We start from the raw sequence: 15,091 nt of genomic DNA on the forward strand, positions 1-15,091 counted from the left end.
CTGTGTGCATTTTTATATACATGCCATACTTCAATTAAAAAGTTTAATTGATCAAATTCTCTGTACGTTCTTTCGACTCACCATGCCCCTAGTGATGTTAAAACTACCTACCTCGCTGCCTAATATTAGTCCCCCTCGTTCCTATGGTCTTTGGGGCTTGCTAACTCTGTGCTATAGTAAGCTACCCTCAGTCCACAGCAATTTTGCTATAAATAATTAATACAGTATACAGCCCTGGCTGGTGTAGCTCAGTGGATGGAGCAGAGGCCTGCGAACCAGAGGACCGCAGTTCGATTCCCAGTCAGGGCACATGCCTGGGTTGCAGGCTGGTTTCCTGCAGGCCAGTTCCCTGCAGGCCAGTTCCCAGCAGGGGACGCATGAAAGGCAACCATACATTGATGTTTCTCCTCCTCCCTCTTTCCCCTCTAGAGATAAATAAATAAAATCTTTAAAAAAAAAACCTTAAAAAAAATAATTCATACAATATACATATGATGTATTATTTGGACAAGCTACCAAAGCCATTAGAACTCAACATCCTAATACACATTAACATTCTTCTTGGGTGGTAACAATAACACCTAACCAACTACAAAGTAACACTTGCTCTAAGAAAATTGAATACATAGTAAACACATTACAAAAGTGATACATTCATGAATTCAGGATAAAAAAAAATCATTTATGCTGGATTTTATGGGGGAGAATGTTGTAGACCACTCTATGTATATTCTTTTAACATTGGAGCTCAACTACCAATGATACCAAAAATGGCACTGCTTGTGCCATTTAAAATGTATCTGGGTTTATTTAAAAAGCAACAGTTGGGGATACCAGTTATAAAAACAGATTACCATAGCATATTAATTTGCGTATATAATTTTATTCTCTGAACAATATGATTAGGTTAAATGTTAGTATTCCCATTAACAGGTAGGGGAAAGAATGCCAGAGAGCAAAGTGAATTGTCCTTGGTCATAAGATTAGTCGTGCAGGCAGAGCTGTAGCCAAAGCATTCAGGAAAATATCAGGCATTTCCGGGAAAATATCAGGCTCTTCACTACGCAGAAATGAAACTACACTTCCCTCCTGCTTAGGCTAAGAAGGACAAGGACAACCCTTAACCCGAATAGTACATTCACCAATGGGACTGAAGTTATTTAACCTCTCTGTGACTCAGTTTCCACAACTGTAGAATGGGGATAATTTCATTATTTTGAAGATTGAATGAGTCAATGAAAGGGCTTGAACAAGTGAGGATAATGAATGTCACTGAACTGTCACTTAGAAATGTTTAAAATGCTAAATTTTAGGTTATATATATTACTACCTATAAAAATGAAAAACAAACTGAAGATTCATTTCATAAAAATTTTAAAAAGCTGAAGGTTTTTATACTGAAAAGTAACAATGTGTGTAATGTTTAGTAAAATTAATAGACAGTATAAGGCATGAAAGTGAAAACTAAAAAATAAGCATTAAAGTAGAATCGGAAAGGGAATGACGCAGGCACTGGAGCAAACTATTCTCTTGGCCTAAAATGGGACATTAACTTTGATCTAAGAGGTTTCTTACATGATTTAATTTGGTACAGTTAGCTGTTGTCTAACACTGCGACCCACATATGTAAATCCGGAGTCATGATGACATAAAGTTTGTGTAAGAATTGTTTAATGGCCATACTACAATCTAACCAGATTTGTAACTACCTAAATATACTTTCAAATTTAAAAGTTCTCTAAACTCAACCATTTTATTTGCCTTTAATTTTTAAAAAGAATGCAAAATTTTCACCCCACCAAAATACCTTTTAAAGGTAAATAATAATGCTGCTTCACCAATCAATGTCTGCAGTTTTGTTTATGGTTAAATAATACATTGCTAATGGAGGTGTTTCCTTAACCACAACATTTTCCCGCTTTTCTCACTGCCATTAATAATGTATTACTCTGTCATCTCTCCCTCTCTATAGTAAAGGAGGGGGAGAATGTACCCTTGAGGGACAAAAGTATAAATGCTCCCACCAATTAGAATCAGGGAAGTGAACTAAAAATGAGATTCACTGTTAGAAACATCTCTTCCCTTTTCTGACTCTGGCTTAGGTACTTAACAAATGTACAAGTATTCCCCATATTAAGAGTAAGGACATTACAAAATTGTTAATCCTGGGAAGGCTCAGTTATAGAATTCTGACATTCCTTTGAGGCATGTGTTTATGGATGAACTCTGTATCCTCTTCAGTTTAGAAAATGTCAAAGTCCACATGTCAAATGGGTATTCTATCCCACCTTATAAAATGGTGTATAAAAGTTGGTCCAAAAATAAGTCCTAATTTGTTTTCATTTCTATCTACATCCCTCCATCCCCTTTAACTAATTCTAATGTTGCCACTTTTTTACTCAACATTTATTGAATCATGTTTAATAGATTTGAATCACTTTTCGCTCTGGGATTCAAAATATTGCTTTGTTTATATAGTTAATTAGAGAATAAAATGCTTTACAAAAACAGGGATAGTTGCATTTCTCCAAATTACTGTAATGCTGTAAGTAATGCTGTGAGTCGAGGTAACTCAAGAGGAGACCTCCAATCCTAACTAGGCACGAGCGGTAAATGCACAGGCTCGACTCTTGTTCCTGGATGCCTAGTTCCAACACGACACTCTCACACAGAAACCCTGCACACCCAACCAACATGGAAGACCCACCAGCTCTGCGACCTGTAAATTATGTTAAGACTTACCAAAGCCAGTAAACATCTTTTCAAGGTCCCCATCCTTTAATTCCTCGGGTAAAAAAAAGAAGTCTGTTTGGTCAAACCCAAACATCTGGACACTATCTATCTACCTGTATCATATACACCTACTGTAATTTTTGTGATTGTATGCCATCACATACATAAGGAAAACTAAGTTACAAAGCTACTGACCAAACATGCAACAAAAACGTAAGAAATTAAAAAGCAACCCAACCCAACATTAACTTAAAATGCATAAGCTCTGCCTTTTGACTAAGTACTACGCAGATTAGTTGGATAGCCCCATCTGAAGCTTCCAAGGGTTTACAAAAAAAATGCAGGTGGTGCAGAGTAGCAAAGAGTTCAGTAAATTAAGATTTCAAGGTCTCTAAGATGCAAGTGACAGCTGGCTCCCGGAAAGAAAGGGGCAGGCACAAGCAGGAGCGGATGTCGGAGGCCCCCAGACTAGAAGGAATAGAGCTGGGCCGCTCCCAAGAACAGAGCTCGTCGGAGGATTCAAAACGGGCTAGCGGGTATCTCCTGGGCTGGGGAAGTCGGCCAGCCTGGCCTCCGTCCCCGCCAGGAATACCCCTGTACACAACGGGGGCTCAGACCCAAGAGCTAAGGCCTACTGGGCAGCGGCCTGGGGCTGCGGGCTGCGGGCAGCGCCAGACATTCCGGAGCAGGAGTCCACAGGGAATCGGGACCGGGAAAGAGTGGAAGGAAAGCACCGACGGACAGCAGGGGCCACAGGGCTCGGGCCCGGCCTCACCCTCGCATGGTGAACTTGACCACGGCGAGCCTGGAGCCCGCGCCGCTTAGCTCCGGCTGGAAATCCGGGTCGCTCCCGACCGGCTTCACTCCCACCATTCTCAGAGGGCCTGCAAAGGAGGCTGCGACACCAGGGGCTTCGAAACTGAAGACGCCGACCCGGGAGAGGAAGGTCGGGGCCTGGACAGCGGTAGCGACCACGAAGCTTCTCCCGGGGATCACAGTGCCGAGTCACGCCAGGGAGCGGAGCGGCGAGGGGGCGGGGCCGGGGCGGGGGAGGAAGCGGCGAGAGAAGATACGGCGCGCAGCCCCCAGCAGCCACCGCGCTGCAGGGCCAAGGGCGCCTGCGCCGCTTGACGTCATTTCCGCGCCGTCAGTTTTGGCTCCCATCGCCCAATCAGAAAACGTAAGCCATGGCCCCATTCAACAGAGGAGCCCAGCGCTCTAGACTGGCGCAGGCGCAACTAGTAGCAGTCACACGCTCAGGTGTGGAGTGCGTGAGGGTGGGTCGTGTATTCCTCCGCGGTTGCAAGACCCGGAGCTTTTACCAAGGAGTTTCTTGGGGTAGGAAAGTGGGGAGGGAGTTCCTTCTTCTCCGGGTTCTTGTTTTAAGTATCGCCAGCACCCTCACCCCAGAAGTACTATGTGGGTAGTCTTGTCCCATATTCTTGGCAAGTGGCCGCACTAGACAAAGTAGATTTTAGGAACAGTGATTCACGGGTCTCATAGTACCTGGTTGTTCTCTGCAGTTACACAGGGGGAAAAAAAGGTTATTTGCTTGTCCTTAAGTTATGTTTAAAAAAGAAAGAAGAAAAAATACCGTTCCTCCTTTATGGACTTAAAGTTTAGTGGTAGACGCAAACGGTGGTTACAGTGATAAAGAAGTTTGCAAAGAAAACGGTGGGGACCAATGAAAAAGGAGGATGGGGGCAGGGTAAACATGCTGGGAGACGGGGCGCCTGCACCGAGTATTGACAAAAAAGAAAAGGATAGCCAGATGCTGAGAGATGACGGGTATTTCAGGCAGAGGGACCAGGAGTGCTAATGCATGGGTCGAGAGGGCCAATGATAACAATAATAGCTAGTATTTAACAAATTATGTGTCAGTTAAGATACAAGCTCGTTGTGTGTATTAGCTCTCTTAATCCTTACAATAACCCTGTGAAGTAGATTCTGTTATTCATGTTTAGACACCCAGTTAAGTTTACACACCTATTTGGCACACCTAAGAGAGAAGTCAAGCTTTAATTCAAGTTAAGGCAGCCTAACACCAGCAAGCCCTTTTAAATACCAGACTGACAAGTCAAATGATTTGCTTTTAGCCTTAGCTGGGGAGATGAAATTGAAGGTGGCAGTCAAATCTTGACTCGTTAAGAAATTTGCATTTTAACCTAAAGGCAATGGAGTAATCACTGCAGGGCAATTTTGTGGTTACAAGACCCTAAGGTAGCAGTAGGGAGGATGGGAGGTGATGAGATTCGGTTTAGGAGATTACTGTAGTAATCCAGGCACTGGGCTGGGAGCAGCTGCATTGGAAATGAAGAGGGAATAATATGTTTGAGAAACAATGAGAAGATTAAAGCCACGAGCGTTAGTGACCAGTTTGGACCAGTTTAGTGAGATGACAGGAGGGAGTCTAGAGTAACACAAATATTTCAATGTGTGGCTCTTTACTGAGTTATGATGCATGTGGGACATCCAGGTGAGTATACAGTAGATAGTAGCAAAGAGGAGTCTAAAACTAAAGAAAAAGGAGTGCGTTACAATTATAGCTTTGACAGTCATGAGTCTGGGGAATAATTGAAGCCCAAGAAGTATGAAAAGACAAGGCTAAGGGTGCTCCAGAAACATAAAATAACTGTTCCTAACAAGCGAGCCACAGCAGAGCCACAGTAATTAACATTCCTTTCTCATGTGATACCAGCACAATGTGATGGCTTTAGGACTTCAAACAATGAGTTTGTGGGGCTCACAACTCAGTACGTTGTAGCAGATGGATTATTATTATTCCTAATGGTTCTCCCAGTTTTGCCTTAAAAACAAACAGAAACAGTATCTATGGAGATAACTATAGTAAATATTCAGAGGGGATTGTGAAAGCAAGACTTTAGAAATCTGTAGATTCCTGAGGAGCGAGATACAAAAGAAGCATTAGAAAAAATTAGACCTGACTGGGCAATTTTGTTATTTATTTTCCATGTGTCCCTTCCCATCCACTCTCAACCTTTCTTCACCCTGCTTTTAGTTCCAGAGAGCTGACCCATAAGGACTAGATCAATAGGATGCCTTGTTGGAGATTCTTTTGGGAGGTTGAAGGGTACAAGAGAGTGAGATCCAGTTACTAATTCTGTCAGCTCCCACCCACTGTGTTGCCACAGATTGTGTCTACCAGAGGCCACCACTCCTGTCCAGCGACTCTTTGTATCATTAACCTTCAGGTTCCTAGAACCACTGTCTTCCCTTGTCCCTGCAGACCTGGAAGTAGGATCACTCCCGCAGTGGGTAGCACGTTGCACATAATCAGCAGAAACACTAGCCTCCAAAATCCCAGATCTAGGATATCCCAGAGGAAGCAGAGGTATGTGGAAGCTGGAACCCTTAGATAGGCTTTTTTTTTTTCCTTCTAGATTTGTATAAGCCATCCAAAAAACTCCATTTCCTGGAATTGTCATAAAAATTTTAGGAAAAAACGTACAGACCCTAACACACAGGTGGCAAACACAAGGCCTGCGGGCCCAACTCTTGTTTTATCCGACCTCGCACCTTATTTCTAACCTGCAGCAGCGCCGAGCTCTCACTTAACTGGTGAGCAGTAGTTACATTTCTACAGTCCTAAACCTACATCCACTCCTTTGAAGACAACCATGGGGCTAAAATGAGTTTGACACCCTGCGCCTAACACCTCTACAAGGATAACTTGTGATTATTCTTAAGATGGATGGTACGCTCTCTCCATTTCTGAGACCAACATTCAGAAATGCCCAGCTGCTGCACATCAACTGCCCCTCCCCATTCCTCTAGTGGCTGTGACAAACATCACTATTCTGTGCGATCGGTTCCCAGAGTCTGTCTAGACTCAGCCTGAGAATTCCATTCGGCAGCACCCACAACCAGTCAGCACTCAAGATGAGCCTGTCTGCCATCTCACACTTTACTGTAACCATCGGTCCCTGAAGTTCATAGTTCTTGAACTGTGGTGAGTTCATTGAAACGTGGGTGCTTGACTTCACACCCAGAGGTTCTGATTCAGTAGAGCCGGAGGATGGCCCAGAAATCTAAATTTTCACAAGCACCTGGAGTAGCTGATGCAAGCGGTCCATATTTTGAGAAGCATTATTTGGTGATAACTTGCTTGCTGTTATGTTTCAGTGCTATTTATGTGCACTTATGTACAAGGAACTGTGATAATGCTTTGAAACACCACTTCTCCAGGGATATTAAAAGGGAGATACAACACTTCTGCAAAAGTTAATTATATGAGTTAAAATGTGGCAAATGGATAGCAGAAATATAGGTAGCATACCACAGTAGTTTAGGAAAAGGAGAGAAAATTTTCATCAGGAATGAGCAAAGAATTTTTTATGAAAGACAATGCTCTAGACCGTAGATAGAAAATAGATGGGGGGGGTAAGAATAGTAGGGGAAATATAGAACTTAAAGAACTTGAGACATGTGGTCATAAACTAGAGGGGGGGAGTGGTGGAGGAGGGGTATGCAGGGTGGAGGGGAATGAAGGGGAAGAAATAGAATAGCTGTAATGGCATAATAAAAAAAAAGACAATGCTCTAATATTCAGGTATAGATAAATATAAACAGAAAATGAATAAATTTCCTCACTTCACAGAAGTGCACCCTACTTTTCTTTTAAGTCATTAAGCAGGTAATTTATTTCAGACTCACCCATTCTTACCAAGTTCAGCCAATAAAGAGAGGAGGACTTTCTATTGTGACATATAGCTGCCATGGGTTCATGCTGAGGATTTTACAAACAGATATGTTGGAGATATGTCATATGTGGCTTTTTTCTCTCCCATTGTCGTTTGCACATAGTAGGTACAAAATAAGCATTGGTTGAATAAATGAATGACTAGGAAGCATAATGAGTGTGAATCTCAGACCACAAAATCAGATGTACAAAAAATATTATTTTGCATCATAAGTCAATCTCATTTTGATTCTGAATCCCCACCCTCCTGCTACATCCAACTACAATAAAAACTTAACCTCATGTCCACTCTGTCTGCCTCAGAAACTGTATCAAGTTTCTGGGTTCAGAGTGCAGTGGGCTTTGGAGTGCAAATCCCTGGGTGTCTCTGTCTACACCTACCCTTTACAAGTGGATCCCTGTGGGGGAGCTTTGCCTGCAGATCCTCCCCCAACCCACCCACCATCCACCACAGATGAGAATAAGTCTACCAAGACGTGATCTGCTTGGGGAGGAAAGCAGGCTGAACTTTCAAAGGGGAAGGGCCAGGAGCCTTTTCCTCAATGAGCTCTTATTGGGTTCAATTTGCACAGGAATACAGGTAAAGCTCATCAATCATTGTCAGGCAGTAAGGATCAAACAATAGATAACATACAAAGAACTATGAGGGCTTATTCTGAATCTGGGTCAGTTAGCTAAAGAGCTATAAAACTTTGGGAAACAAACTGATTTCAGGCTTGGACCCTTATCAGAAAATTGAGGGCATTCTTATCAAAGCAGGTTTCACTGGATTTTATGCATTCTTTCTTAGGCCTGATTGCCTCAAGGAAGTTCCGTTTCTGCCCCGGGCTGCATCACCCTCAGGCATTGGGGGCGCGAGTAAGGCAGCCAAGAGACTAGGAGACTTCTTGCAGGCAGAATGAGGACTCAGGCTATGTCAAAGCTGAGGGGTGAGGGTCCATCACCCCCTTTTTCTATATCTCCCCAAGTTCTTCCCTGAGGGCTCCTTTGTGACCATGCCTACCTTAGGTCCTGCCTCCCTTGAGAGGAATCTTACCCATCATTGGCTAACTCATCATCTGCTTGGGGACAAGTAAAGTGGTCAGAGATGCCACCCCTGATAGGGAGATAAGCTTTGTCTCCTTAGTGGCTTATTGTCTCCAAGGTCACTTACTCAGCCTTAGCCACGGGGGTGGGTGGGGGGTTTACAGCTTCTGAAACCAGGCAGGGCTGTTCCCAACAGATCCCTCTCTGCTTCCTGTGACTACTTCAGGGGCTGGGCCTCTTTGCGGTTGCCTAGGGACCCATCTGCCTAGATGCACTAGTCTGACATTTCTTCCCTCCACTTCAAGGAACCAAGACCTCAGGCTCTCTTTTGCTTTCACCTCTCTACCAAGGAATCTATTTCTGGTGCAGGGGAACTCCCCCCCCCCCACTGTGTGTTTATTCAAGGTAGTATGTCTGTGACTGTAATCCCTTTCCTCAAGGCAGACACCAGAAACTGCAGCCTGAGCTGATTCAGCCTACATTTATGTTTCATTTGGCTGCGCCCTGGTGTGTGTGCGTACATGCACACCCACAAACAATTGTTACTTAATAACGCCTTTGTAACTTATTTCTGAAGAAGTAGAGAACTTAGAATATTTTATACCAATTTAACTCTGCTTATCAACTGGGTAATTTATTTTGGTTGATAACCTTTGCCTTATATTTAAGTTTAAAGGAGAAAACATGTAATTTGTGTAATATAAATATTAAGTAGAAAAGAACTCACGCTTCATAATTTCCAAACTCTGTTTAGCAATAATGCTACTGGATTTGAAAATTGAACAGCATTTCCCACAGTTGTCCCTAGATGGCGCAATATCTCTTCAATCAGAGGGGTGTGATTTCCCCTTAGATATCAAGCAAGTGCTTCTTTAAATAATGCCAGTAAGTCACCAGATGGACCATTTGTCCCAATAACACTATGTATTCCTTGGTTTTGGACAGTAGGAGTGTCTTTGGTAGAAGGTTTCCTAGGAAGTCATAGAATGATGTATCACTCTCATCATTTCTTTTTTCTCCTGGAAAATACTGAAGAACCTTGCTGACAATTCTAAGAGTCAGATTTTGGGTGTTTTCCAGAAATGTAAAATAGTTTATTCTTCTGAAATTCTTATCTGAGGTTCAGAATTCATTAAACTTCCTAGAGTTTCTGTTAAGAAAGCTAGATATTTAGACAAGTATTTCCATTGCCTCCGCCTCTGAAAAATCCATATTTCACATTTATTTATTTATTTATTTATTTATTTATTTATTTATTTATTTATTTATTTTTCAAGAGAGGGGAAGGGAAGGAGAAAGAGTAGGAGAGAAATATCAGTGTATGGTTGCCTCTCATGTGTCCCCTGCTGGGAACTGGCCTGCAACCCAGGCGTGTGCCCCGACTGGGAATCGAACTGTGATACTCTGGTTCGCAGGCCTGTGCTCAATCCACTGAGCTACACCAGCCAGGGCCATATTTCACTTTTTTTAAGAGTGTGTTGGGGGTTGGAGTTAATACTTCAGAACTGAAAAACTGCACATAACTACATATAACTGTGTCTTCATTTAATCACTTGTAAAGAGAGCTCTCTCTTGGGTGTGGTGCTATAGCAGATATTGTCAGAGTAGAATGTAAGATAGGGAAGAAATGGTGAAACTCTTAAGAGAGGCTTTCACTGCATTTGAGTCCCTCTCTCAGACATGCCCTCCAGTATACACACACACACACACACACACACACACCCCAGTCCGTCCATTCTCCCATTCTCCCCAGTAGCAATATCTGCATACTTTGAGTACTTCTGAGGGCCAGGCATTAAGGACATTCAGTAAAAATAAAATGTGTGTTAGTGAATTCCATCCAGCAAGGGAGTGTTTAAGTATATGATGTCAAAAACAGTGTTTCCCACCAAGATTCAGCGTATTAAAATAAAAAGAAAGTGGGAGGATCAGACCCACTGTGAGTGGCAGCAAGTACCACCCACATCACCCCTCACAGTGCTGTGCTCACGGTGATGTCACCGTCTCCCTGCCAGACTGTGCGTGACTGGACCACAGAACCCACTGTGTGCGTACCTGCCTGCCTGGGTCAGCACAGCATCCAACACTGGATGTTAAATAGATGATGGCTTCCACCTCGGAGAATTAAATCTGGGACAAGCAAAAGAAAGTGCTGAACTATTTCATGAGAAGGGAAGTTGAAGTGCTCAGAGCCACTGCCCCTGCCACCCCAGAGGATTGTGGAGCCAATGCCAGGCGTCCTATAGTTTCACCTGTGAACATTTCAGCTTGCACGTCTAGAAGCTAAGGATTCACTTTTCTAAAATCTAACCAAAATATCATTGTATATACCACACCTAAAATGTTAACACCTAAATGGTTAACCTGAAAGGTTAACACCTAAAATACCACACCTAAAATGTTAACAATGCTTCCTAAGCATTATCAAATATCCATTCAATGTTAAAATTTCCAGTTTTTCTCCAAGTTTATTTTGTAACTTATTTGAATCAATGTAAAAATAAGGTATATACACTGCATCGGTTGCTATGTATTTCTTCTACCCCTTTTATTAAAACTTTGTTTAATCTTTATTGCTTTTTAAAATGTTTTTATTTGAAAAATTCAAGTGGTCAGAATAGCAGATGGAGGAAGAGAGAAGAAAGAAGAAGATGAAGAAGAAAAGGAGGCAGGGGGAGAAGAAGGGCACCCCATCTTGGGGATCATCCACTGGGGGACTCGCCAAGAAGAGGGCGCACCTAACTAACTCCACCTTGCTCAGGCATTCGTCGGGGCTGTGCCGAGAACAGGCAACCCCGGCTGGGAAGCTGAGGGACCCTGAGGAAGCCGACGGCAGCAGCAGTGCGCAGAATCCTCTCCAGGGAGCTGGGGCGTGGTTTCGTCCTCGCGGGGAACTGGATAGTGCACCTTCGAGGCGTCCACAGTCCACAGTGTGGAGCACGTGGATCCTCTTGTAGACAGACGCGGTTTAAGGAGCAGCTCTTCCACGACTCGGGTGGCCCTCTCATCCTGATAGGAACGAGAAGAGGGAGGTTCACGGGACAAACTACAGTCCCTGGTGACAAGGCCACAAGGGAAACTGACCCCCTTCTCCTTTACTGTCCTAATTTCCCCTCACTGATCTCGGTAGCTTGGGGAGGGGCCCTCAAACCCTCATTTGTGAGGAGCTTGAGCACCCCAATCTTATCTCCTTCACTTCTCCTTACAAAGCATGAATATGGAGCAAACAGAGATATTTCTTTAAAAAGACACCCTATTACTTAAAAAGAAATGGTTTGATTTAATGGAAGTCATGAGACAGGAAAGAGAAGTCTTGAAACAATTGCTGTTCATGTCATGTGAGAAAGTGCAAAGGGAAACTCACATAGTTTTAATCATACGAAACCATACAGAGAACATGTACTAAACCATTCTTCTCCATCCGGATAAAGTGAGGACTCTTTTATCCGGTCCCCCGGGGGGAGGGGGACGCTGACATGAAGCCCCCTACCACGACATGACTTTCAGGGGGAGCACTAAGAAAAGGACGGAGCGAGCAACGTACTAGTCACTGTGGGGAGCAGCAAACCACAGACACAACTTAAATGAGGAAAAAATAGCTGCACACATGAAACAACCTGAAAACGATGGTAATAATGAGGTCACTGACAGACCACTGGGCAGCACAATAATCTTGCTTTTTTGAAATTTGTAAAACGGAGGAACAATTTTTTTTGCCTTTTGGAGAACTAACTTGGAATTTAGGAAGTCCAGGAAGTTTTGGTGTGTGGTAGGATAATCGAAACTAAGTTCTGAAGACAGAGTGAAATGCGTCAGTGAAATGAAAAGGGCACCAACCATGTGGGAAAATGTATTTCCCAATGATACCTCGGACAAGGGTTTGATATCCAAAATATATAAGAAACTCACATGACTCAACTCCAGGAAGACAACCCAATTAATAAATCAGCAAAGGACCTGAATAGACACTTCTCCAAGGGGGACGTACAGAGGACCCAGGAAGGATGCTCAGCATCACTAGCCATCAGAGAGATGCAAATGAAAACCACAGCGAGGTACCACTTCACACCAGTTAGAATGGCCATCGTAAACAAATTAACAAACAATAAGATCTGGCAACATCGCCCTGGTTGGTGTGGTTCAGTGCAACCGAAGGGTTGCTGGTTTGATTCCCAGTCAGGGCACACGCCTGTGTTGTGGGCCAGGTCAGATCTTCAGTAGGGGGTATGCCAGAGGCAACCATACATTGATGATTCTCTCCCTCTCTTTTTCTCATTTCCTTTACCCCTGTCCAATATAAATAAATTTTTAAAAAGAGAGAGAGCTGGTGATATTGTGGAGAAAAGTATGCAATACACTTTGCAAACTTGGCAAAGAGGGCTCAGAGTGTTAACAGTCTGAAAGCTTCTCATTAATGTTCCTATTAAACTTTGTATCTTTAGGATTGTATTGAAACACAGTAAATGTCTGATTAATATCTATTTAACACAAGAGTCAACTTTATCTAGGAAAGACATCTTATAGATGTCATTTACAAGCCAAACAAGTGTTAATGTAACCAAAGACTATTCTGTGGTAAGCATTCTGTTTCCAAAAGGTACTTATAAAGATCATGAATTTAATGTCTTCAATGCAGCCATCATCACAACAGATGGGATGAGTATGCTGAATCCATCAGGTGAAGGGATTTGTTTCTTCTGTTTAACATCATTTGCCTGCTTCTCCCCGCACCCCCACCCACCCTAATTCACATGATTGTAAAGGCAGGTAGTTAGTCAAAAGTCAAAGAAAACCATAGAAATTCAACTAACGGTATGAAACAATTTCAGAATTATTGATTTTAAAGTATTCCATTGGCTTTGGTGGTCAATATTTTTAGTTTTTCTCATTATGGTGGCAAGCAGAGCTGCTCATGACAAATGAACAGATAGAGCAAATGAGGAATGCCAGAAGGCCTAAGGGATGCCGAATGGACTAGTGAAAGAAGAGGGGGCATGCCACCCAGGACATTGATGGGAGCGCAGTGAGAAGCTGGGGGATGGCTTCTGAGCTGGGCAGGAGGGGAGCGAAAGTTTGCCATTTTCAGGACTGATAAATTGCACCTTCAATACCAAACTGTTGCATAGTAAATTGAAGTCTTTTGTCCAAACCAATACTTCCCTGTCCTTTTTCAAATTAGCAAGGACATTATCCTGCCTAAAGTAGTTGTTTCTGCTCTGTTCTAATCCTCTACCCGCTGCTTCAGGCTTGTCCAATAGTGTTTTGCTACCCAAGGTGTGGTCCAAGGGCCAGCAGTAATGTGCATTACCTGGAAGCTTGTTAGAAATGGGGAATCTCAGACCCCACTGAATCTACTGAAGTTTCCCAACCTATTGGATCAGAAACTTCATTTTAACAACTTCCCCAGCTGACTCTAATACACAGAAACTTTTGAGAGCCACAATAGAATTCTTACGTGTCCTACAAACCCATGGATGTGATTGTAAAGGAAAAACAAAGCCGCAGAATGAAAATATTTTCTATCTTTTTCACACAACCATTTCCCAGCAGAACGGCACCAGTTTTCCCTTGCTGGCCATTCATTCATTCATTCATTTATTCATTCAACAAATACTTGGCAGACAGGCAACATAGTTAGTAATTGACATTTGTTGAGCAACTTTAATCTCCAGACATCCGTGCAGTCACTGTGCCTATTTTGCACACGGGGACATTGAGGGGAGTGAAGAGAAGAAGTAACACATCTCAGACAGCGCTGACAGTGTTCGGTGGAGGAACCGGGGTCTCCCCCAAAGGCATCGCTCACGCTCCACCAATCTTCGCTGCCCACACAGGCTGCACATTCATTCTCTCCGCTCTGCGGGAATGTTGCACAAGGGCAGACTTCCCCTAGTCAAGTGGCCGAGTCTTCTTCTGGGGTGACCACTTCTTCAACTGCTAAATTTGGGAGTCAATGAAATGAGTAATCAAGTTCCAGAGCCGACACTTTCCAGGCTCTCGGATCGAGTTGCGGGGGCAGAAGAGTAAACTTGCAACATCCTGGTCAAAAGGACAAACACCTACACATGCTATTTAATGCTTCCCTCTACCTCGGTCCTCCCAGCAAGGGCATTAGAGGCGAGAAGAGAGCCTAGACGAGCCTTCCCATAACCAAGATGGCGACCGTGTACTCTTGCCCACAGTTTACTCCATTATCTCCGGTCTGTCTCCCTGGTAGCAGCAGAGGCGAGGCGAGCTTGGAAACCTCGAGCATTTCCCTCCCCCTCATTTTTTGCGACAGTTGCAGCGAAAGTCACGGCAGTGGAGGCTGGTGTCAGCTGATTTACCGCAGCGGCGGCGGCGGGGGTGTCAGTAGCTTCACCCTGCAGCTCCGGTGGGGAGCGGTGGCTGGGCCGGGGTTTTGGTCCTTAAGGTTTTCCCACCGGCATTTTCCCAATACACAGTCGCCTTAGATACGTCCTTGCTTTGTGCTCCTTTGCCGGGGCGTCTACCTGTGCTCCGACAGACAACATCACCGCAGGAGATGAAGCTGTGACAGGTAGGGAAGGGGCTTTCGAGCCTCCCCAGGGGGATCAACAAGGCGTTGTGAGCCCACAACGTGGAGGTCACGGG

The 15,091-nt window shown here is 43.7% G+C and overlaps 2 protein-coding genes across 5 annotated transcripts in view; one reads left to right on the plus strand and one right to left on the minus strand.

The window, feature by feature from the left end:
- Positions 1-3,790, minus strand: part of TXNL1 (thioredoxin like 1) — a 28,872-nt gene extending 25,082 nt beyond the window's left edge. Inside the window, exon 1 of one of the 2 annotated variants that reach the window (XM_053664273.1) lies at positions 3,509-3,790. In XM_053664273.1, coding sequence (XP_053520248.1) covers positions 3,509-3,606 — 98 coding nt within the window. In that variant the 5' untranslated portion in view covers positions 3,607-3,790. The remainder of the gene's footprint in view (positions 1-3,508) is intronic. The other variant, XM_037151969.2, reaches the window with a different exon arrangement.
- Positions 3,791-14,701: 10,911 nt separating this feature from the next.
- WDR7 (WD repeat domain 7) overlaps positions 14,702-15,091 on the plus strand; it is a 292,206-nt gene continuing 291,816 nt past the window's right edge. The window contains exon 1 of one of the 3 annotated variants that reach the window (XM_053664157.1): positions 14,702-15,017. The gene's annotated coding sequence lies outside the window, so the exon portion shown is untranslated. The remainder of the gene's footprint in view (positions 15,018-15,091) is intronic. The other 2 variants (XM_037151997.2, XM_037151995.2) reach the window with 2 other exon arrangements.

This window comes from Artibeus jamaicensis, unplaced genomic scaffold (assembly GCF_021234435.1).
Source record: "Artibeus jamaicensis isolate MK-2021 breed Jamaican fruit bat unplaced genomic scaffold, CSHL_Jam_final contig_354, whole genome shotgun sequence".
Taxonomy (NCBI): Eukaryota; Metazoa; Chordata; class Mammalia; order Chiroptera; family Phyllostomidae; genus Artibeus; species Artibeus jamaicensis.